At 38.6% G+C, this 23,076-nt stretch overlaps 1 protein-coding gene across 5 annotated transcripts in view; it reads right to left on the bottom strand.

Annotated features, from left to right (window-relative positions):
* SPATS2L (spermatogenesis associated serine rich 2 like) overlaps window positions 1-23,076 on the bottom strand; it is a 77,872-nt gene that overhangs the window by 12,416 nt on the left and 42,380 nt on the right. For all 5 annotated transcript variants that reach the window (XM_083865460.1, XM_083865464.1, XM_083865462.1 and 2 more), the window contains 5 exons: window positions 19,721-19,829; window positions 16,219-16,268; window positions 15,565-15,802; window positions 10,784-10,984; window positions 10,236-10,371 (listed from right to left, as the gene is read on the bottom strand). In XM_083865460.1, coding sequence (XP_083721586.1) covers window positions 10,236-10,371; window positions 10,784-10,984; window positions 15,565-15,802; window positions 16,219-16,268; window positions 19,721-19,829 — 734 coding nt within the window. The remainder of the gene's footprint in view (window positions 1-10,235; window positions 10,372-10,783; window positions 10,985-15,564; window positions 15,803-16,218; window positions 16,269-19,720; window positions 19,830-23,076) is intronic.

The raw sequence follows: 23,076 nt of genomic DNA, 5'->3' as shown, positions 1-23,076 counted from the left end.
AGAAGGACACAGTTGTTCCAATTGCCACTCAATATTCTCCAGGCATAAGCATTAAGCATCACCTGCCAAATAAGCAGGTGATGATTCCAGCTTGCTAATCTAAATAGTCATATGTTCTCAGAATTAATCTATTTTCAATTAGCTTTTGTAATGACACGATTTAATAAACTTCCTCGACTTTTACAACAGGTGGCTGAAATGAGTCTTGTACGTTCTTACCTATTTCTATCCTCCACAAAGAGAATCTAGTTATGCTTACTACTTTACCTTAAATTAAAAAACCTGCAGATTTTTGCTTTTTCTATCTCTGTTATCAAAGTGTCTCTCTAATGCACTACACAGGTTATATAAACATAAACTTTTTTTCTGGAAAACATATTGAAGCAACAAGGTCACAACAGCTCATCAGAAGAGTGTTTTAGTGCAGCTCATTCCAGGACTGTCCTCTCTGCACTCTAACAATAGATCCTTAGTAAACTGGTGGCCTCTAACATTTTATTTTGATGCCAAATAAAACCACTTTTACCAGAATGAAAACAAGGCCATAGCAGTCCTGTATTTATATTTTATATAAATACAAATCTTACCCGTTTTCCAGTTCTAGACAGTTTTCCACTCCTAATGTTTCATTTTGATCTCTGACAAACATTTCAGGAAAAGTGTTTGGATGAGCATTAGAGAACAGGACTGATGAATTTAAAGAACAAACACCAGAGTTTTTCCTTTCTAGCTATAAACTAACATTGGAAAAATTAAAGAATAATAAAAGAGAGAAACTGTTTGGTGCCTTTGCCCATGTAAGAAACTAAGTTTCTTTAACAGACAAACCTTGAAAATGTTTTCCTTCCCTGAAGACAATGCAGCTGTACTAATTTATATCAGCAAAGGACATGCACACTCTCTCTCTTGGCTAAAGAAAAGGAACATACTAATTTTCATCTGGAAGCGTACAACCACATTGCTCGGCCTGGAAACCATAAACCGCCATATGTCATATATGGGAAAAGTTAATGTTTTTTTAGAAATGTCCTAGGCCAACCAGCACCAGCAAATGCAAAACAGAGCAACACTGCCTCCAAGAAGAATTTATCAAAGTTATAAACAAATGAAAACAACAGACAGGAAACTGGGAAAAAACTCTGGCCTCGGGATAAAAAAAGACAAATGACAAACTGAAAGAGAAATCTTAATGCTAACATATAGAAGGAGAAAGGACAAGAACAGTGTGGAGAAATCAATGGATCAAATCTTGTCTCTCATTCCTGCTATTATCCCACTGTTTTCACACAAAGGTCTGATGGTCACTTAAACTGAATGGCGCCTTAACTTGGGAGTTCAACCATTTTTAATGCATTTTCTGGAAAAATGCCTTGCTCAGCCCTAATACAGGGATTGTGATTAGACCACAGCAAAAGCATTATTGAGAACTGCTGGAAGCTCAGTGCAGCAATACCTCCCAGGAAAGCATTTTCCTTTAATGTGTTTTAGTGTCTATTTGGCACTAAAAAGTTGTATCAAGCTGGTACACTCCAGTGCACAGCCTGCAGCCAGTGGTGTGCTGTGGAGAACTGGATACTGAGTGCTACAGGAACTTTCTACACACTCAGGTATGACCAGATTTGAGCTCTAGCAGAGCAAGGAACAAAATGCATTTCAGATCTAAAGACACCTGAGGGAAAACATTCTGCTAATTTTTTCCTCTTCAGTTATGTTGTTTCTCTTGGGTTTTCTATAGATGTTTGGAAGCAGGTTTAAAATCATGAACATACCACTTTAACTCATATTCTGAAGAGTTCATAAGCTTGATAATTATTTTCTGATTACTCTGACCACTAAAAATCTGAAAGGCGTGGCTGAAGCCATGCCTTCTCTTTACCTTGAATATCAGTATCAACACCTGAATATATTTCCACATACTATTTCCAGCTCTGGTGACAAACACACAAGTCAGAAGCCTTTCTTGTTTGAAGGTACCTGAATCCATGCCCAAATCATCAGTCCATAGGTTCCCCTGCTGTAGTAGAACCAACACTGGGACTCAATTCCCCCCTTTACTGACCAGACTCAAGACAGATCTGAATCAAGTGAGCCTTATCTCTATGACTGATGATATAGAAAAAAAAAAAGAGAGTAACATTACTATCTCTTTCTTTCCTGTCTCCCTTCACCACACCTTGTCTCCTGAGAGGACTGATTCCTCCTTTTCTTACCCTTCACGTCTTCAGGATCAGGACCTGGGTACCAAACCTGAGCTATCAGCACCATATCACTGCTCACCACAGGTGAGTATCTGCAGTTTGGAGCTCAGTATTTAGCACTGTTTGAGCTTAATATCCAGGTGAAATTTTGAAGTGGGGCTCAGGAAGGAGACAGTTTTGCTCAGAGAACATGGCAGGCTTAACAGAGGGCAGGCAAATGAGACACAGCCAGTGCTTGTGCTGTAAAGATATGAGATGCAGCAGGAGAGACAGCAGCTCTCTAGCAATCATTTTGCTGAAGTGATTTTGAAGGCAAAAACCTAAGTGCCCTATTCCTGGTCAAATGAACAGTACTCATGCCTTGGCCTTACAGAGGCTGGCAGGATTCACACTAGTGTACAATGTCAAAAGAGCTGCAAATGCCAAACTACAATGAGCTGCTGGCACAGCAGTGATAGGGGCAAATTATGCTGACAGCTGCCTCATTTCACAGTTTCATACTGAGAACAAATTCTGAATTTGTTCTGACATTAGTGGAAACAAATTAATCTTCCTCTAGTTTACAGCATGAAATCTAGTATTTGCACAGTGCTAAAGAAAATATATTTTCAGTCAGCTGCAATACCTCCAAATCCCACTAAAATGATTAAAGTTATTAGTGCCTCTTAAAAAAAGCTGTTTAAGATTGCCAGGGTGGCTGATTTATAGCTTTACTGATGAGAATCACAAGATTTCCTGATGACCAGAATCTTCTCTTTCCTTCTGCCTCCTCTAGGCATTATGACAAACCTAATGTGCCTGAAGAGATGGGGAAATAAAAAGACCAAGCTGACCTGGAGGCAAACATCCTGATACAGCCCACAAAGGTAAGCCCCAGCTGCATGCCACAGAGGTTACTGTTACACGTAATTCAAAGGAGTCCTTTCATAACCCTGTAAAACCCCTCAAAATGCCCATTTTCTCCTGGGAGCATTTAATAAACTTTACTTTCCCCTGAACCAACTTTGTGCACAGTTTGAGAACGACTGTTGTTCTGGAGACTGAGGAAGAAGACAGGGTCAGCTGTGGCATCCTGGATAACTGCAGCAAGGCTCTTCATCCAGAAAGGGGAAGAGCTATTTTTTTTCCTGGGCATCCTCTGGGAGCTGGTTCAGCTGTAGAGCTGCTGAACACTTGAGCTACAATTTGAGCCCTTTTTTCATGAGGAAGGGAGTTAGAGTAATGAGACACTGTTGGAGTCTGACAGTTTAGGCATCAACAAAAATACAACACACCCCAGTAATGTTGCTCTGTCAACACTTTGGAACAGACCCCAGTAGCTCCTTGAAGCTGTGCTGATTGACAAGCTGCAGACAAGCCTGAGCAAGTTTGAGGGATGTTAGTACTGTTACTGTCTCTGCTGTATTTGAGCTGAGGTTACATGCAAATTCATGAAATGAATTTGATAAGCTGATAAGCTCTGCATTGGTCTTTAAGTATTATGTTTTTCTTGCACATATTTCCCTTCTAGCATGAACATACTTGACCCATGGGCAGTGTGAAAAGACAACTGATAAGGATCTCTAATCCAATTGTGTATTTCACAGAAGAATCATTCACATCAACCCAAAAACTAGAATTGTCCCTGTCAAACTTTTGACACAAGGAACTAGAATGATGTGATGGCAATGTAAATATAAAGCCCAATCACCTGTACTAGGTGATTACAAGTGTTACAGGATTACTGACTAGCCGTACTATTTTGTAACTGGAGAAATGATACTTCAAGTTATCTTTATATTAATAGGAAATATATATACAGAGAGAGTAGAAAATACATTGTAGGAAAAGCTGGTACATTACATATTTTGCAATGTTTCAGTAGATTATATTCTTCCAGTATTAGTTCAATATTATTTAAATGTTCACAATGCTTGAAGGTTATTTGATCACCATATTAGCATATGTACAATGTTTACACAGCAAACTAGATTACATGAATTTTCATTCTGACCACTAGTACCGTCTGACAAGAAGAAGATAAACAAAAGACAGCATAAATCAATTTCCCTGAAATCCTTCCCTCTGCAGAGCACAATCTAGTAGAACTGAAAATGTCCAAAGGCTTTTAGTTATTCAAGTTCGTTTTGTGTAATTTTTTAATCTACCTTCACTAACATTGTTCTCTTTAGGAGCCAGCCAGCACAGTGTGATCTGGTAAATGCACATAATTAAAGGTCTATTTGCAACTTTCTTTTAAGATCTCTCTACAAACAATTAGAAATTTATTGCCTCATCACAAAAAAACTGTTTAAGCTAAAAACTGACATGGAAAACCTTTTCCTGAAAGAACATTTTTAAATTTTAGTTATTTAGAAATGAAGGCATTGTCTCACAATTTGGCAGTTTTAGCAATGTGAGTATGAGTTGCACCATGGCTTGTTAGCATCCCGCACATTTTTACACAAACTTGTTAAGGATTTCTTTCAGTTCTGATCTGATTCCTGAGATATCTGAATACCTTACTGGTTTTATATATTTTAGCCTAAACACACTCCAGCAAGGAGAAGACAGTTGTTGAGCTCCTGCTACAGAAAAGAGGTTAACTTTCCCAAAAGCACATTGGAAAGTGGCCTCAAAGAAAGGTGAGGTTACTTTTTTGGTGTAATGTCACTTGAAATTTTTCAAGTTAATTATTCTCTTTTTGTGTTTAGTAAGCTAGATTTCTCATTAGTCCAACAACAGTGAGATCAGAAAGGAGATATTAACTTTTCATCCACAATGACATGCACAAAATCAAGAGTCTACCTACACAGCCTCAAAACCTGTGTGTTCTGTGTTTAGTGAGGATGACAAACATACCTATGAATGACTGGGAGGAAAGAGGGGAGACAGCACCATAAAATACAGACAACAGCTAAGAAACAATGTAATCCACCTTTGAATCTCACCTCTTTAATCCAGCTTCACAAACTCATTAAAAAATACTGTGATGAAGTAAGTAATTGTAAAAGACAAAGGGATAAGAAGAGGGGCTTATGTACCTCATTGAAACCTAACTCCCTCCAGCTCCATGAACTCTGTCTGTTCTCTCCACTAATGCACAGCAAGGGTGATCCCAGACTGCTGGAAGTCCTGAGTGCCAGCACAAGCCCCTCTCCAAGTGCTGCAGCTCTCCAGGCAGGTACCCAGCCTGGGGCCAGAGCTGTTGGATCAGGTTCTCCACCCAGGCAGAAGGGCCAGGGCCCAGGGGCCTTGGTCAAAGCACTGATCTTTGAGGGGACCTGAAAACCCAGAGGGGCCAAGGAAACCTGAATGCAAGATGATTTTTATCTTCTCTGTGCTGACAAGGTTAAGGACTGGATTGTGTGACCAATGGGCAAACAAATATCACAACAAACTGCAAGAGGATTTGAAAACCTGGACTTTAGAGGCAGAAGGACTACCAAAGGTCGGCTGTCAGACAGACAGAAACCTCGTACGGATTGCCTGGAAATGGAGAGAAAAACAGCACAGAACTCTGTTCTTTTAGATTACTTCTTCCCCTATTCAACTCTGCTTTAACTTAGAAAACAATATAAAAACTGCTTAGTTTTCCCCAAACATACAGCACATGCTTTCTAATTGTTACCCTGAATCTATTTGATTATATTTTTTAATTGTCAGTATTGTCAAACTCCATCTTCCCAGCATTATGTCAGAATAATTTTTTTTTAATCTAGGCTATGGAAAAGCTTTCAACTGCTTTTTCTTCACACCAAAAATTCAGTTGTGTTGATTTTCATGCTCTTTACACAGCGCTGGATACACCAGCATGTTAGGAAAGAGCAGAAAAGCTTGTATTTCTGTGATTCAGTTCTGCATGCAGTGTAATTAAACCTGGTTCTTACTGTTTTCTACAGACTATTTGTGGCTGGCAGCAGACCATATGGGCAAGTAGCAGATGTTTCCTTTTAGTTTTCCATATGACTGTATGAATGCCCAATATGTGAAAATTATTTTCTGGCAAGAGGTGTTACGGGGAACTGTGGCTCCTTTTGTGCCCTACACATTTCACTCAGATTTCCTGGGGCTCTCCTTTTATCCCCAGGATGGTTATTCAGTCTCTTGGTGGAAGAGAAGTGAGAACACAGTTAATGTATGTAGGTTTTAAGCTTGGCAATAAATGTCTCAAGTGCATTCTACTGAGAGGAGAGTTCATTTAGCTTTCTTAACCTTCCCCCGGAACTTAAGGACTATTTGGTAGCCTTCTCTTCTCTGCTCTACACTAATGTGGGACATGGCTATGTATGCTCTGATATATTTTATGTCAAAGTACTAAGGGAAGCACCTTATGTTCTTTCTCACTCACACAAAGGTATTCCTGAAAACCATACACCAAAGGTGAATGCAATGAGGACAAATACAGGATCAAGGAGTACTACCAAGAAGTGTTTTTCTCCTAACTTTCAGGTGCATGTGAACCTGGGGAACACAGCCCTTCAGCTTGCTTTGCCAAGTGCTCTCTCAACCTTGGGAAAGCAATGTCACAGAAAACCCAGCAAGAGCAGGGGTGACCAGAGTGCTGAATCACAGCAGGAGCACAATCGACTTGAGACTGCAAAAGACTTCTTGTGGGGAAAACTGCCCTGCCCGGTCCACCCATGGCTTGTAAAATGCTATAATGTCTTCTGGCATGAAAAGAACTGAATAAATACAAGCTGTTATCACTTCTTCTGAGCACACAGACAATTACACCAGCTAGCAGAAACTTCCATGGGTCTCTTTAAGAAAGAGGAAGTGAGCCCAATGCAATATTTTTAAATAAACATCTTTCTGGGATTGTTATTTGCCCTATTTTACTACAAAGTCAAAACTGAAGTAAGTATTGCATTTACCTCCCAAGCTTTTACAGGGTTCACAGCACATCTGCTCCCTAGTACTGTTTTTCAGACTGTGGGAGGGTATGCACTATTTTGCATAGTGATAGGTGATTTTTTAAACAGCAGCACAGTCCATGTTCAGGAGTAACTTCCCTATTAGTTAGGTCAAGCTGTGAACTACTGAGCCAGAGAGAAACATGGATTTTCACTGGCAGCTATCACTCAATAGTTTCTGCTGTTAAAAGGAGAAGCTCTTGTGAATGTTTCTGATGAAGCTTTCAGAACATCTTAGGCCACATGTGCTATTCATTTAACTCTGTAATAATGGTTTCATTTACTGTCTGGAAGTAGGAGGAAGATACATGATATTATCTTTGCATTCTTCATTCTTTCTGTCATTGGTAAAATAATGGGAAGATTTAAAAACCCAAAACAAATCATCAGAAAGTCAAAAATATTACTGACTCTTGCAATGCAGTTTTGATTCTGACCTTGACAGCAATAAAGGACACAAAAGTGGTCTTATATCCTATAATCAAAGGAAGAAAAATAAACCCAAAAGAGACAAATTAGTATGTGTTTCAGCATTCAGCTGCAATGCAAGATAAAAGCTTCTGACTTCATTTAGCTTCACTAAAACCCCTTGGGTGGTGACAGCTGTTTGTAACAGGAAGAGGTTACAGTATTGAGCTCATTCCAGTATTCCTGGCAGTTCTGAACACAGACAGCACTTGGTGACTCTTGTATCTGCTGTCCATCTTAACCAGCCCACACTCCAGCAGGAACTGGGAGAAGAACTTGCAAAAAGCTTTGGAATCACAATCACAATGGAGACTTGACATCATGCCCTTGCTTTGGTCGCTCCATAGCATTCTAAGAGCAACAGTTTAGCTGAATTCCTTATTTTTTTCCATGACAGACAAATTGACTGTGTCACAGTGAAGTTCCATGCCAAAGGAGGGTAATAAATATGTTCATGTAAAACCTTATCCCTCCTGCTAGCACTAGGGATGTTTTGTTCAATTCTGGAGCAAGGAAACTCCCATGTAAATAACACACACTATACCGTGCAGCTCAGGAATACAATGTGATCCCTGTCTAAAGCCATATGCATCACTGGTTTGGGTGATTTCTACCCAAATCCAGCAAATCTACAGCAGTTGTCAGGGAGTTTTTGGAAACAAGGCATTAAAACAGCTGTGCCTATCTTCCTCAAAGTTTAGGCCACAAGATCATAAGAAATATCACAAATCTCTCTTTAATTTTAGCAAAGAAAGTGTTAAGTCAGGCAGTTTACTGGCAGGTTTTTTTAACAAAAAATCCCCTTCATTCATCTGAAGAAAAACCTAAATGTTAGACTTATGAGCTGCCAAAAGCAACATAGCCAGCACTGAGATTTCCATAAACATCTCCTGACATTGTACTGTCCTCGTTGCAATGTTATGCTGAGGCACAAATATTCAGACCACAGATCTGTTACATTCTAGAGCTTCCAGCAGACTCCACTTCAATAATTTAGGCACTGAAGCTGGTAGGAGGCAAAATTAAATGAAGCCTATTGAAAAGTTTTCCAGGCTATTTTCATCATTTTAAGTACTTGAATTTACAAACTCTTTTGCGATATTTTAGTATTAGGCAATACACTTTACTGGTTTTCAAACTAAAATATGAATACATGAAAAATGAAGAATTTCAGTTCTGAACTTAGTACCTCCCTGCACTTTTAGATCCTGACAGAATTCTAAGTCTGTTCCATGACCAGAGTGAGAATTGCTTAAAGACTGACTTGCCTGTGACTGCCTGCAGCCAAGGTGAGACATGTGATGTAAGGTATTTTTCACACTGCTACCAAAAATAAAAAAGTGAGTTTAAACTACACAGGAAATGAGAACCAACTACAGTTTTCTCAGAGAAAAGGTCCCCTCTGAGAACTACCAGAAAAAGGTGCATGGAGTTGATGAACTCAATTTTACTATTCCAACAATCTTACTACTACATTTAAGTTCATAAGCAAAAATCACTGTAATGGCTCCAGAACAATATTGACAACACTATCAAATTTAGTACAATGGGTGATCACAGCTCATATTCACTGGAGAGACAGAAACACAGCTCTCCCTGGGGGCTCACTGAACCAAAATCTTCCCCAAAATCAGCTCAGCAGCACTTGGATTTTCTGCCCATACAGAAGTGGAGCCCCAATGCCCCTAAAGTTACTTTAGATGCATCTTTGAAGACAATGAATACACCACTGAAGTCCAACGTTAACAAACTTCTGCCAATACTACTGCTCATTTATAAGATATGCACATAAAAATACCAACAAATACAGCGACTGAATTAAAGGGGAAAGGTTTTTCACTCTTATTTGTAACCAAGTATTGTACATTTTAACATGATTTCTCCTTTTTACTTCAACACTGTCTAATGCATAGGTTTTATGTGACATCTATGCTTAACCAAGGCCAAGTGAAACTCTAAGCAGAAAATACTTTTCTATGACAAGAACATGCCAAATATGCAACTTGCTACTACAGCAATTATTTCTGCTATAAGTTTTGAAAGGGCGTAGGTATATCTGCTGAAGATAAGCAGTAATCAAAATTATAATGAAAAGAACAGACTGAAGACATAAAAAAATGAGGAAAAAGAACAAACTAGAGATGCAAATTGGAAATTAAATGATGGATGGGAAACTTAGAAGGAACTATGAGGGAAAGTTAAGAGAACAATGGCAAGATAAGAAGCAAAGATGATGGGACATGAAGAGACAGTAAAGGACTGTGTGCCAAAGGAGATAAGATCAAAGATGCAGTATAGAAAGAAGAGATTTAAAGAAGGTAAAAGAGTCTTCAGAAACTCCCAGACAGGATATTTAGAACAGCTTTCATTTGCTCATGTATGTTGCCACTGAATCTGATACAGAAGAAATAGGTCAAGATGAATAATTTAGGAGTAAAAAATCCTGAGTATTGTTCAAAGAACCTTATGTATGTATGCAAAATATGCATATATTACTTCCTGGATAGTGAGGAGTGTCATTACTTAATGGCACCATGTTTTTTTTTTTTTTTTTTAAGGAAACCAAATGCCACAAACAAAGAGGGTGTAAGTGACCCCTCCCCAGTAATGCCAGTGGCTTAATCAGTCCCTTTTCTAAGTGGAGCTGATGGATCTCTGCAGCTCATTTACCTACCAGCTGTGTAATTCTGCAAAAGCAGCTTTGATCTTCTTCACTGAATTATCCACTTCCTCTTTGATCATCACACGATATCTGGTTAGAGAAACAGTGCAACGCTGCAAGTCTTTTACTGACTTTTCAATGTTTGGCCCTAAAATAGAAAACAAAAATTGCACGGTAGTCAGAAAGTTGGTTTTAGTTTTTCTGAATGAGGCACCAGGAATAGTTCAACATATTATTTGCCCAGATTAGAATGAAGTGGTTATTCTACTGAAGTCCATAAATCCAACTTTTCCACAGTCCCTCCCTAGTGCTCTTCAGTTTCTAAACATGTTTGCAGAAATGCCTCCCCAAAATCAAATAAATATTAGAAAGGCATTATTAGTTCAAATTATTCAGTTTAATATGTTAAATAGATCATAAATTGTTTTATTCATTTTGTTATAATTCTGCTCATACTTTCCAACACATCTCTTTTTAACTTATGTGAATTCAGAGTTTTTTTCCTACAGGCCTCAGCTGTTTTTTGACCTCAGAACACAGCAACCACAGACCCAATTTACCTCTTTTTTTGACTGAATCATCTGTCTTTGTTTCAAGTTGGGCTGATGCATTGGGTGATTTAACTGAGGAAGATCTTGCCTTTGGCCTGCCTGGGTTACTCTGGAGTTGAACTGATGACTGAAGGGGCTCATGCTGTTCTACTCCATTCATAGTCTTTGGGTTTAACTCCACAGATACCCTCTGGCGTTCTCGTTCTCTGTCTGCAAGAAAGCATTAAGGAAGAAAACAGGGCACTGTAAGATTAAGACAGGTATGAAGCCTTGCTGTTAAAGTCAGAATGACTTTATGGTGTTCTCCTAAATTCTACAGAACCTCAGAGAGCTATGACAGCAAATGAAATTGTTTTGGTAATTAAGCACTAATTGGAACACTTCTTTATTTCAACAGTGTATAAAAGAAAAACTCAATTAAAAAATCAACTCTTTCATGTCAATAGGGAAAATAACTCATAACATAAAAAGCATGCTATCATTTATAATATTTGCCCAAATAGGTATATATATAGCATACAAAAAATGTTGCTAATTTTATCATTTAAAAGCACTGATTAAACATTCCTACCTGAAATAATTACCTTGCCTGACTAAAGATCTTGATCAAAAGCTGCTGCTAAAGAGGAACCAAGCAGGAAATGAAAATATGTTAAAGATTAGGCTCCTGGGTTCAACAGCTTCAGAGGGACAAGATAACTAACAATGGCTGAGAATGTCTGGCTATCACAAGGCGACCTGGTTTCCTCTTTTCAAAACTCCAAAGGGATTCAAGATACAAGCACCATAACAGAAGAACAAGCAGCCAAAGCACGACTGTGAAAACTGACAGGCAAGGCCAGCTATTACTGCCACTGTGAATTTTAGTTAAGGAAACAAGCATAGAAAGTGATTTGTTGTGTTAACTCAGTTTTCTGTAATTTCTGTACTCACGTCAATGAATGAATGATTCTTCATTCTGAAGATGCTTTTTATGCATCACTTTACTCAACTGATGATGTGTGGTATCTGGAGAACAAGGACTTGTCAGATTAACAGCTGTATTATAACCCATGGAATGGAATAAACACTGCTGGGATTGAGGGATATCACATGGATGGTTGCAGCCTATCAGCTAGTGACTTCTTTCTGCCCTGGCTGCCATTAGGACAGATAGGAAGTGCATCTTGGTATATTTAATGGCAATCACGTTACACCAGAGAAACAAGACGGAACATCAGTGCTCACATTTTAAATCAGCTTTTAAGGGCTTTAAAAGGCTGAGTCTGAAAACAGAAAAGGTATCTTGCATAAAACAGTATGGAAGAAAGTAGTGAAAGAAGCCAAAGAAATCTGTGAATCTGTGAAAGCAAGAAACATCAGTAATGAAGCGCTCTGAACACGTCAAAGGTTTGATGCCAACACTGGTCTTGCACACAGTGATGAACTCTCCTTTGAGAGAACTGCCACTAACCTAACTAATGCAAACAGAACACTGCTTACAAATCAAGGCTTTCTACTCTCAGCTGAGGCTGCCCTTGCTACATAACTCTGACAGGTAATTAGAAACCAGCAATCAATCAGCTAACCTATAGAGAAAGGCCAGGGCTCTTCAGTTCTGTCCCTAAGATTTGATCTTCTGAAATTTGTTGTTAACCTGCATAATTTTTACTGCATTTAATTAGCAGCTTTGATACACTTGTCAAAACAAATTACAAACTTGACAGCTTTTCGTCTAAAGAAGGTCACTTTGAACAACAACTACACTCTAAATTAAACTTTTTGACCATCTTTTGTCTGCAATATACTTTGACTCTGTTTCTTCCAAAACTACACAGAAGCTACTTTGAAACCCAGCAGAAAGATGACCAACATAGACTAGCAAACAGTAGTTCTGTATGCTACAACTTGACTTTTAAATTTGATTGAAGACAATTAAGGCAACTAAAAATAGATTGATAAAGTCTGCAGCAAGTCTCTGAAGACTTGCACCAGCTAAGACACATGTATAACAAAATCTAGGAATGCAGTCTCTGTCAAATACCTGCAAGAGAAGTCAAAAGTCTGGGTAAGAGAAGCTGCAATTGAACTGTTACATGGTTCTGTATGCGGTGGCTTGGAACTTCAGCACCAATGTATCGGGTGACATCTGCAGCATTAACAGTTAAATATGACCACACCTGCCAGTAATGGCAACAGCCCAGATTAACTTGCTCTGAAATCTGCTGAGCTGCCATCTTCAAAATGAGTGGTTTATCTTTTCGCAGCAGCTTGTCATTCAATACCTTTCAAATCAAGTGAACCTCATAGATTCTTTGGCTGAAAGAAGAAAGCCGTATGTCCCCTGAGACATAAACAGGAAGTTTGAGAGATTCATTAAAAATCTTCCTGCATGAAAAGTCAGCAGAGAAGAGATCAGGATCTGATTTTACCAAGGTTCCGGCAAAAGCAACAGCATGGCAAGGCAGGACTAAATATCCTTTCAGTGCATTCACATTGCTTCTTTACAAGCCCATGCACAGAAAGGGAAACAGCACCTAAAGATGTCAAAGAAAAAGAAAGATGGAATAATGGCAAGAAATAAGCAGACCTGAACTAAAGGCAACAGCCAAATGTTTTCTGCCCCTAATTTTCTATGGAGAAATGCTGCATCCCTTCTTCTGGTTTCTGAAGTCTCTTACAGGCTGCCAGGATTTTGTGACTCTAAAAGTCCTAATCTCGCAGACTGGGAGTTGGTATAGGCAAAGTTTCAACCTCATGATTCTTCATGAGGAGGAAAGTATTAGGGACTCTCAACAGACACCTATGATCCTTGTGAGCTGTGAGTCCTCTGAAGGAGTTGGTGAAATGACTACAATAACATTCATTTAATAGGGAAGGAATCAAAACAAACAAGCTAGACAAGGACAATACAAAGGAGATTACAACACAAGAGAGCAATATGAAACAGGTGCACTTTGGACTCACTTCAACATTTCACACTGCTTTAAGAGTCTGTAGGACTTGCTCAGAAACTGCAAGGGCACAGCTGCTGGCCCCTGAAGGATCCTGATCACTTCAGCACAAATGTAACAATATGAATATAGGTGGCTTTTGACCCTAAGAAAGTAGTTATCATACTGACTACAAAGAAAAGAATACTAGTGCAACTGAAAGTGAAGAAGAAATTATTTTCTTCTTTCTACTAAAAAATTTACCAGGAAATTATTTTACTATGTAAGAGGAACTTGAATAATAAACTTTCAGGCTTTCCTTTCTCTCTATTTCCTCTCCTGTCTTTTCTGCCTTTTCTTTCAATGCTCTCTCTCCCCCTTGTTATTGAAACAGGAGAGATGTGTTTAAGTTGAAAAAAAATTGTAAAGCTATGGCAATTTCTCATTTGCCACTTGCAAAAGCAAAGAAAAATTTCCAGATACTTTTTGCCCTTTATATGTACCACTAACTCTGAACAGTTTCAAAGAGAAAAAAGCAGGATTCAATCGCACTGACCCATAAAAAGATCACTAACAACATGAGTGCTCTTCTTGCATTCTGTATCTGTACCCCCTAGAAAACACTCCCCCATGCATAGCCAATTAAGTTTACATATCTTTTATTCATGCATGTATAATTTCAAAAAATGCTACTCTAAGAAGTCTGATTTATACCACAAATGTTTGCGTCTTGCAAAAATGCTTTTAATATTATGGAAATGCAGAATTTTCTGGCTTATGGCATATTTTATCCAAAGTTAAACAGGAGTCTAGCAAGGGCAGGGAGTGTATCTCCGGTCCTTTTTGAGGCATCAAATTTTTAGGACAAAATTTCTTGGCAAGTAGTTTGTTTGGCTGCAATAGATTGCATAGTCTTCATTTAATTAACCAGAGGCTGGCACCACCAAAGTCATCTGAAAGCAGCAGAAAATTCATTTCAGGACAATCATTACTTTGGCACATTCCTTTAAAATGGGGGTTTAGAGCTGTATTTCCAACTATGGAAAAAGGGATTTCAATGAAAGGTCTTAAGACACAGGAAGAAAATACTAACAGCAGCAATAATCCAGGCTGTCAGATGTCTGAAACGTGAAGAGCTGAAGAAACACTATCAGTACTGACAATTATCAAATATGAGCTTTATGAACTTGTAGGCAAAAGCTTTCACAGAGCTTCTCCCCCAGAGCAGTGAGTTGGTTCACACTGGTGTTGGTATACTTGTAAGTCTGTATTTACTACAGTGAGGAACTTTCTGTGTTGCTGCCCCTCCCAGTTCCACAAATGCTAACTGGATAACTAGAGCCTGTGAGAAACTAAATGCATGTACTAAAAGGCTATCAGAGTGCCTTTCCACACCACAAAGGCCTTCCCTTCCCTGCTGGGAAAAGCCAGTGGAGGTCTACTGTGATTAGCCTGTGTTGGGAAGATGAGAAAAAGAAAAAATGGACTAGTTTGGACTAAACAATAAAGAAATCCAGTAATATGCCACAAGCTCATAGTGCTCAGATATCTTTACCCCACATGGGGGACAATAATTTTGCTAACAATTTGACACTCAAACCATTTTCTAACCCTTCACTGTTCCGTATTTCTATCTGTAATATTCTGTATCACCTGGTCTATCTGTAGGAGAATAAAGACATTTTTCAAGGAAACATATTGCAAGATGAATAGTGTGCAGACACAAGTCTATTGGCGTGACTTTGATAGTTATGTGCATTATTTTTCCACAAAAACATCTCTACAATATCTTCATGGCAATAAAATATCACGATCTTTATGTCAATGAAGGCTTGGCTACTGCCAGTTGAAAAGGTGCTGTCTGTCAGATGAACTGACCTCTGATTCCTGGACAGTCCAGTGCCGACCCTACAAATCCAGAGCCCTTGTTCTCAAGAGAAGTGCTTTCCAGTTTCTGATTGGCAGGACCACGGCCAGGGCTGTCCTTAGGGCATCCATTCATATGACAGTCATTTATTCGCTGAGGCTCTTGAGATGCCTTCTCAGGTCCATTATTGTTTTTAGGATCTTTATTGCCTTGGTGCTGTTTAGATTTGCTTCTTTTTCTCCTGTTGTTCTAAATGGAGAAATAATGCAAAAACAGAGACATCTCTCAATGCAAATCATATAAACTCAAAATACAATCAGTAAATTGAGCACCGTAAGTGGCTGTGACTATCCAGGGCACAGTTTCTTATCAAAAGTATTTCTTTTTTGGGATTTGTCCTGTGCTTGTCCAGGGTCTGGCTCCCACACCCAGGTATATGCATATGCTGTCCCAGAAATTCACTCAGAACACTGGGCTTAGTGAGAAAGTGACAGAAGAATAGGATTAAAAATAGTACACACATTTGTTTCAAGCACTGTCTACAGGTGTGAATGAGGCCATCTGTGCTGGAAAAGGCCAAGTACTGACCCACAGTACTACAATTCAAGTACAGACAGCTGACAAGTGATTCATAAATGCCTTGACTCTCAAGAGCAAGTTCTTACCTTCTTTTTCCCTGTCATATTCCATTCCTTTAGAACCTGAGTTGCACTGCCTAGAGAAAGGAAAGATAAAACATTTCAACAAAAGCTCAGCTATGAAAAAGAACCAGTGTGTACCTGATCAGTTTCTAATCTGCTAGCTGAGGAGCATTTCAATTCGTTGGGAATTCTCCTATGTGGGGAGAACAAAATGGACACTGCTGCCTTTCTTCTTTTCAGTTACCTGTTCCAATTACACTACGTACAGTGGATGGTCTACTTGGCACTACTGGCTTTTTATGGACTTCACTGCACAAAGTCATTGTGTGCTTAACTTAAAACATTAGCGTAAGACCCAGAAAAATCAACACTCAAATCTCTTGCCTGAAAAGGAAAGTATCTCAGCTCCCAGAGTCAACACTGAGCACACTAAATAGTCCACCCTGACTCTAGAGCATCTGAAAGTTTTAAAAACTTCTGGCATTTTTATAACGTATTTTCTGTGTGTTACCTGTCATCTTCAGAAGACATAAGAGTATTAAAAGTGAAGAATTAGCATGCAAAGGAGTAGTTTTATGGACTCCTGCATAAAATGTGCATCACAGAAATGCAGTAAACTTAGGCCTGGCAGAAAAGAATGGTAAAAAATTACACTCAGAAGTAATTACAGTTATACTTGAAATTCTGCCTGTCAGCCATAATGAGTTGCTTAGATAAATTTATGGAACAAAGCAGGCAGAGCCTTGGTCAGACCAGTGCCTGCTGCCATGTTAGAAGAAAACTCTTCTCCTTCTAATTAGCATCATCATTTTGTACTCCTGGAGCCTGATGCTGAAAATAGATCTCATGGTAAGCACAGTCTGAATTGCCATCCAAACTACTACTATGGCAGTATCTGCCACAATAATATTTTTAATCATCAGGCTAAAGGTCTTCTGCTTGAATTTAACAACCACTTTACCATCACTTCACAAATCTAGTAAATACTCAATTATTAGTCTTTTCAAGTGGATTTCATACTCAGCCATTTTTCTCATCCCTTTCAGTGAAATCTTCATGTTAGTATTAAGCAGAATTGCTGTTTTTAGATCACCAAGAGTTCTCAGCTTGTATTCAGCCAAAGACATGTGAGGTTTTCAGATGTACCAAAATTACTTTTTTATCTCAATATAAGAGATCCAAGATTATCTGGTGAGCCTATCACACACAATAGGAAGGATTACATATCTTGCTAAGTCAAATTTTTTAAATTGTGAAAAAACCTGCATGGAATCCATCAAAGCCACGTTTTATTTGCTACATGACAATGCAGATAGAAGGCTAAGACAAATTCTATTCTGTGTATAACTATATACATATTTATAATTAGTTACACATATACTTACGTGCACGTAAGTACAATCCCCTCTCCTAAAGGTACATGATCTTTTGACAGGTACCATGTTTCTGTATGAAGTAATAAACATTTGCTGCACATTTTACTCTATGCTGCTGAAAATATGTGATTTCATGTGACAGCTTTGTTAACCGTTTTCACAGTACAACCAACATCCTTTCTGTGTTGGCTGGTGGCGTCTTTGCTTTGCTTCCCTCAGCTTCCCTGTGAATACTATGCATGCTCAGAGTTGCTTTAAGGATTCATCCAACTAACCTCTGTTTCTTCCAATTGGAAATGCATTAACTGTCCAAATCCCAAAGCCCTCATTAGAATCCACCAGTATATTTTCTTGAATACATCTACAAAATAGCTGAACAGACCTTTGCACTACGCTTAATTAGGTAAACTAGCATAGCAAGTAAAACATTTGAACCCTCTTTCAGTGAAACCAAATTTCACATATAGAACAAAATTCACAACAGAGGCATCACCTAAATGTCACTCCAGATACGAAGCAAGATAGGAAACTAAATTTGAATATTTCTTGATTCAGGAAGCAGCACCTCTGAGAGGAACACTGCATGGAGTTGGCTCAACCTTTCCATTCAGCATGGCCACCCCAAAATCTTTCACTGCAGGACTTCTCAGTGAGTGTTATTTCAATCTTAGCAATTTTTGTCATTCATGTGAAAAAATACTTCATTTATTCATTCTACCCACAGTGGCAGCTGTATGGATACATATCTTCTCTGCTCTTTCCAGACAGTAACAAGTATTACCTATTTTCATATACTCCCTCAAAAAGACTTCTGAATAGTAATCAGAACTGTGAAGTTCAAACAAAGATCATCTGAACTTGGGTATAACAGCTTGCTTTTTTCACAACTTTACTGCACTTCTTGCAAAGCTTGTGTTTGCCCAGTTTCCTCCTTACAGCAGGTGATGACACAGGGCTGTGAAAGCACTTCCCCTTTTGAGGAACCACTGGAAACAATTCACAAGCCACGGTAACTTATGACAAAATGAAGTGAAAGCAACTTACTGAATAGTCATGGAAAAATCCTCCACTACCTTCCCCAGGACATATATTACAGGAAAACAAAATTATTGTTAATTAGATGCATCACACTTTCCTTTTTGTCTGTGTGTGCACAGACAAATGCAATTGCAATACGTCCCTCAGAATGTAAATGTCTGTGCAGCTGCCTGAAGCAAAAAGAACCATATAGATCTGATGGAAGAATTTTGATACATTTATAAATAGCCCAGTTTGCTTGCATCTCCTTTTTGCATATTGGTCATTCCTAGTATATGATGATGCTTTTTGCCTGATACATTTTAGTAAGTTATTCCAAATCTAACCCAAAAATATTCTGAAGTAAAATAGGCATGAATTAAACAATTTGCTGAGATAGCAAAAATGAGGCATTTTTAAGATATACAAGGCCCACTGAGACCACAAAACTTCTACTATCATTTATGTAACCCCAAGCTAGAAAAATTTTGAGAAGATTGCTCATGGTATGCCATTACTTCTGCAAACAGTTTCTCACAGTTCCTGTCGAAAGTTCAAAATACTTGACTTTATATATTTACCAGGAAAGTTTTATTAAAATACAAGTGACCTTTCATTCAAGATGGTCTCATGATGCAAAATACAAACATGGATCCAGGTTTAAATGGCTCGAACTTTCAATGGAGTCTTGGTTCAGACATTATAAATGTCAAGGCTATTTGCAAAATTCAGATTGAGGTTTGAATGTCAATGTATGCATCAAATTCAGGGGTTTAGGGGCCTGGTTATGTGCTTTGGAACTATCCCGAATTGTTCTTCGTTACTGTATCTTCAATAGTGAATAATTTCCTCACATATTACTTTAAAAAGCATGCAGAATAAAAACACAGGTCTGCAGTGAGAATGGCTTCAAAAATGGCAGTCAGGGAGAACAGATGAAAAGCCATGTCAAACTTGTACTGTGAAGAAGCAAAGATGCAAGACAGGAGGATCAATTGTATTATAATTAACAACCGTCACACGTCAGATTTCAGAAGAACCACAGAATACATCCTGAGCCACTAGAGACAACAAATACTTTGGCATGTGATTGAATCCCTCCTGCATTAGTGAAAAAGGTACATTGTACTCACCATCCATGAAAGCTTGAACAGCCTTGTCTACATTGTTATCAAATTGCTGCAACACCAGAACTATCTCATTATTGCTTTTGTTTGGAACAATTGATCGGATTGCATTGATCTGTAAGTAAAAGAAGACAATAACATGAATTTGTCATACTCCTTTAGACTATAAGATACCTCTGTGCCAATGCATGTTTATATAAATGCCTGTTACACTGCTGTGCTCACGAGCACACAGCAATGTATCTACACAAAGCCATACCCATCCTACCCTTACTCAGCCATGCAAATAATGAAGCAATTTCTTCATCAAATCATTGAACTGGTAGCCAGTAATCCTGGAAACAAATCCTACTCTCAGTCACAGCAGAAGAACTAGTTTAATTCAACTGACAGAATTTGGCCTTATGTTTAGTTCCTAAATGGTCTATTTGCTGCCAAGGGTCTCAACAGATCACCTTCACAAATGTAGTGAGTGCACAACTTTTTCAACAAGGCTCTTGCATGGCCTTGCTACATCAAAGTTAGGACTGATGCTTTGCCATCTGAAGAAGAGTTATATGCATGAGAAGTCAGAGGATAAAAGAGAACAATATAATTTTTAAAAGTTCTAATGGTTGCACAACATAATTTCAGTTTGCTGTTCCATGTACAAGTGACCAGGAAGCTTGGATAACAAAATCCTGAACAAAGGACATGGGATGCCAAATGCTTCCTTCAGGAAACTGCTGATGGATGAGATGACTCTGGCATGCCATGCTTAAATTTAAGAACATTTGCTACTGCTGTATTGTCAGTATCCACTGATATTAAATGGAATTCAACTCACGATGTTTTAATAAAACATTCTTACTGGAATCACACTGATAATTTATTTTCTCATCCCAATATACTATAGCTGAAAGCAAATAGTTACATGCAACCTTGTTGCTATTTTATTTTAATGCTATAAAAACTTTACTAGATCAGACCAAAAAAAATTTAAATATAATTAGCAAAACAAAATCTTATGATAAAAAATGAGGGACTCTGCCAAACCAGTTTGGCTGTTCCAAATTAGCTTTATGAGCTTCTGTGTCAAGATATCCAGCATGTATTTACAATCAGAAACTTGTTATTGTCCTGCAAATGTTTATCTGGCATCCTTCTTCGTCATCTTTCTGTAGGAATACATCCTTGATTAGGGTGTACTTTATTTACTGCATCCCAATGTCATCATGCTAATTATGAAGCAGTGTGGCCTTTTTATTGTACTGTGAAATACAATTGTGAAGAAGTAATACATGAAGAGCTGTTTAAGGGAATTAGGCTGGCTCACATGGCAAAAGCATTCACACTACCTTGTCTTAACTGCCCAGTTTAGATGCTGAAGGACAATCTCTATGGAGTCTCCACCAACAGGGACATCAGAAGGTGATTGAGAACAGTTAAACGCTCATATTTGACCAAAAAAAATCTAATTTTGCTGTACTATGCTCACCCCACTCCTCAACCACTGTGTTTCCCTGTACTTTATACTACCATAAACCGGGAATCATGGCAGGTTCTCTCAATGCAGTGATGGGACAGCTTAGATTGCTGATGCCTACTGGACTCAGCTGCAGAACTGCAAAAGGCTCATACTTGGCTTCCAGCACGTGTGAGTACAGCTACTTAGGATGATTTACTGTGCTCCTGTTCATCATCCCATCACACCCCTCTCTGCAGCTTCACATTTGGCCACAACACCTCTCAGGCAGCATTGAACAGTCCAGGTCAAAGCCATAATTTAGAAGGCAGTGGAGTTGAAGTGCTTGTCTACTTCCCAAGGACCCTTCCCCAAAGGCCTATCTCATTGTCTGTCTGATGTTGCCATGTTATAACTGAACCAGGCCTGCCCACAAGCTCAGTCCCCAGTCAACAGAGGCTGCTTTAGAATATCTACTAAACAGGGCTAACTTTATGTTGAAGCTCATACAGACTAGGCTGACAAGTGGACTGCTTGAACCAGAGGTTGTTGTTGCCAAAAACTATGCAGAAAATCCCCTGTCTGCTCAAGTTTCTCTCTTCAGCTGATGTGCATGCATGGGGAAGGAAGTAATGAGTAGAGCTCTCCGCTATGTACAGCAGGCAGCCAAGTGAAAACTAACCCGAATCAATAGGATGTGAAGAGAAAGCACTGGGAAAAGGAGTTAATTAATCTAGTGATTGTGGGAACAGGCATGCTATTTACTGATAAACCTGCAACAAGTGTGAACGGAGCTGGCTCCATAATAAAAGTTGGCAAAGACACTAAGGTAGAGCAGGCCACAAGCTGCAGTCCACTTTATGCTCAAGCTCATAGCTTTCAAACACTTTCACCATGTGGATTACATCTTCATATTCTCACAAAAAACTCCCCTCTTCTTTCACAATCATGTGGATTGTCTCTCTGCCTACTCAAAATTGCATAATCTCCTTGTGGTAACTGCTTACAGGAAAAATAGTAAAGAAATATCTAGAGTATTCTAACCAGCTTTAAACACAAGCACAAGGATCTCACATGGCTTCTAGGTCCTACTTTGCTATGAAAGGTCTGCAAGCTTCAGGAAGCATCTGGGAACAACCAAGTGAGGCTAAGACCTCACTTGGAAGATCAGGCAACTCGCCACACAGTGCACTTCGGAAACTTCTTAAAGACAAGAAGAATATCTGTAGGGTAGAGGACACTGACATACAAGAATTCAACCAAGCAGACTATGTTTTAGACTACAAAATCCACCCGAGACTTTCTGTTTGCACTGTGTGATCTTTGTTAAGAAATTTTTGATTACAGAAAAACCAGAATTAAAAGCTAAACTGTGCTACACCCAACCAGTACTATAATTAAATACAAAAAAGTTATGGAAACATTCTAGCTGTGGAGATAATAAAAAAAAACAAACCCCAAAAGAGGATGATTTTAGGAAAAATGCTTAGCAGTACAGAGAAAAGAAATTTAGCATGACGACACTGTGTACACAGCCCTGGTTTAGTTGGGCTACTGAAAAAATTGATTTAGGGAATTAATATACTGTAAAGCTCAACAGTTCTACTGCCAAAACCCAACAATATTTTTTGTTGACTGCTGCACAAAAAGCATTTATCTTTCTATTTGAAAATATAAAAAATTGAGAAGTTTAATGAAAGAATTCCTCAGGAAAAGAACATCAGATTGCAGAGGAAAGCATCCAAGACCTAGGAAATCCCAAATCAGAAGTTGCTTAGACTTTTTAAACCTGATTCTTTTGTGTATGTGATACCCAGGATACCTACAAGTTAGTGTTTCTCCTTTCCAGATTTGTGCAGTGATTTATGTGGGTGAGTAGATGAAAACCAAAATTCGCAACCAGTAGGATTCATCAAAA

The sequence above is a fragment of the Zosterops lateralis genome (assembly GCF_965231275.1).
Source record: "Zosterops lateralis genome assembly, chromosome: 7".
Classification (NCBI taxonomy): domain Eukaryota; kingdom Metazoa; phylum Chordata; class Aves; order Passeriformes; family Zosteropidae; genus Zosterops; species Zosterops lateralis.
This window is presented reverse-complemented; position numbering and strand designations above follow the sequence as displayed.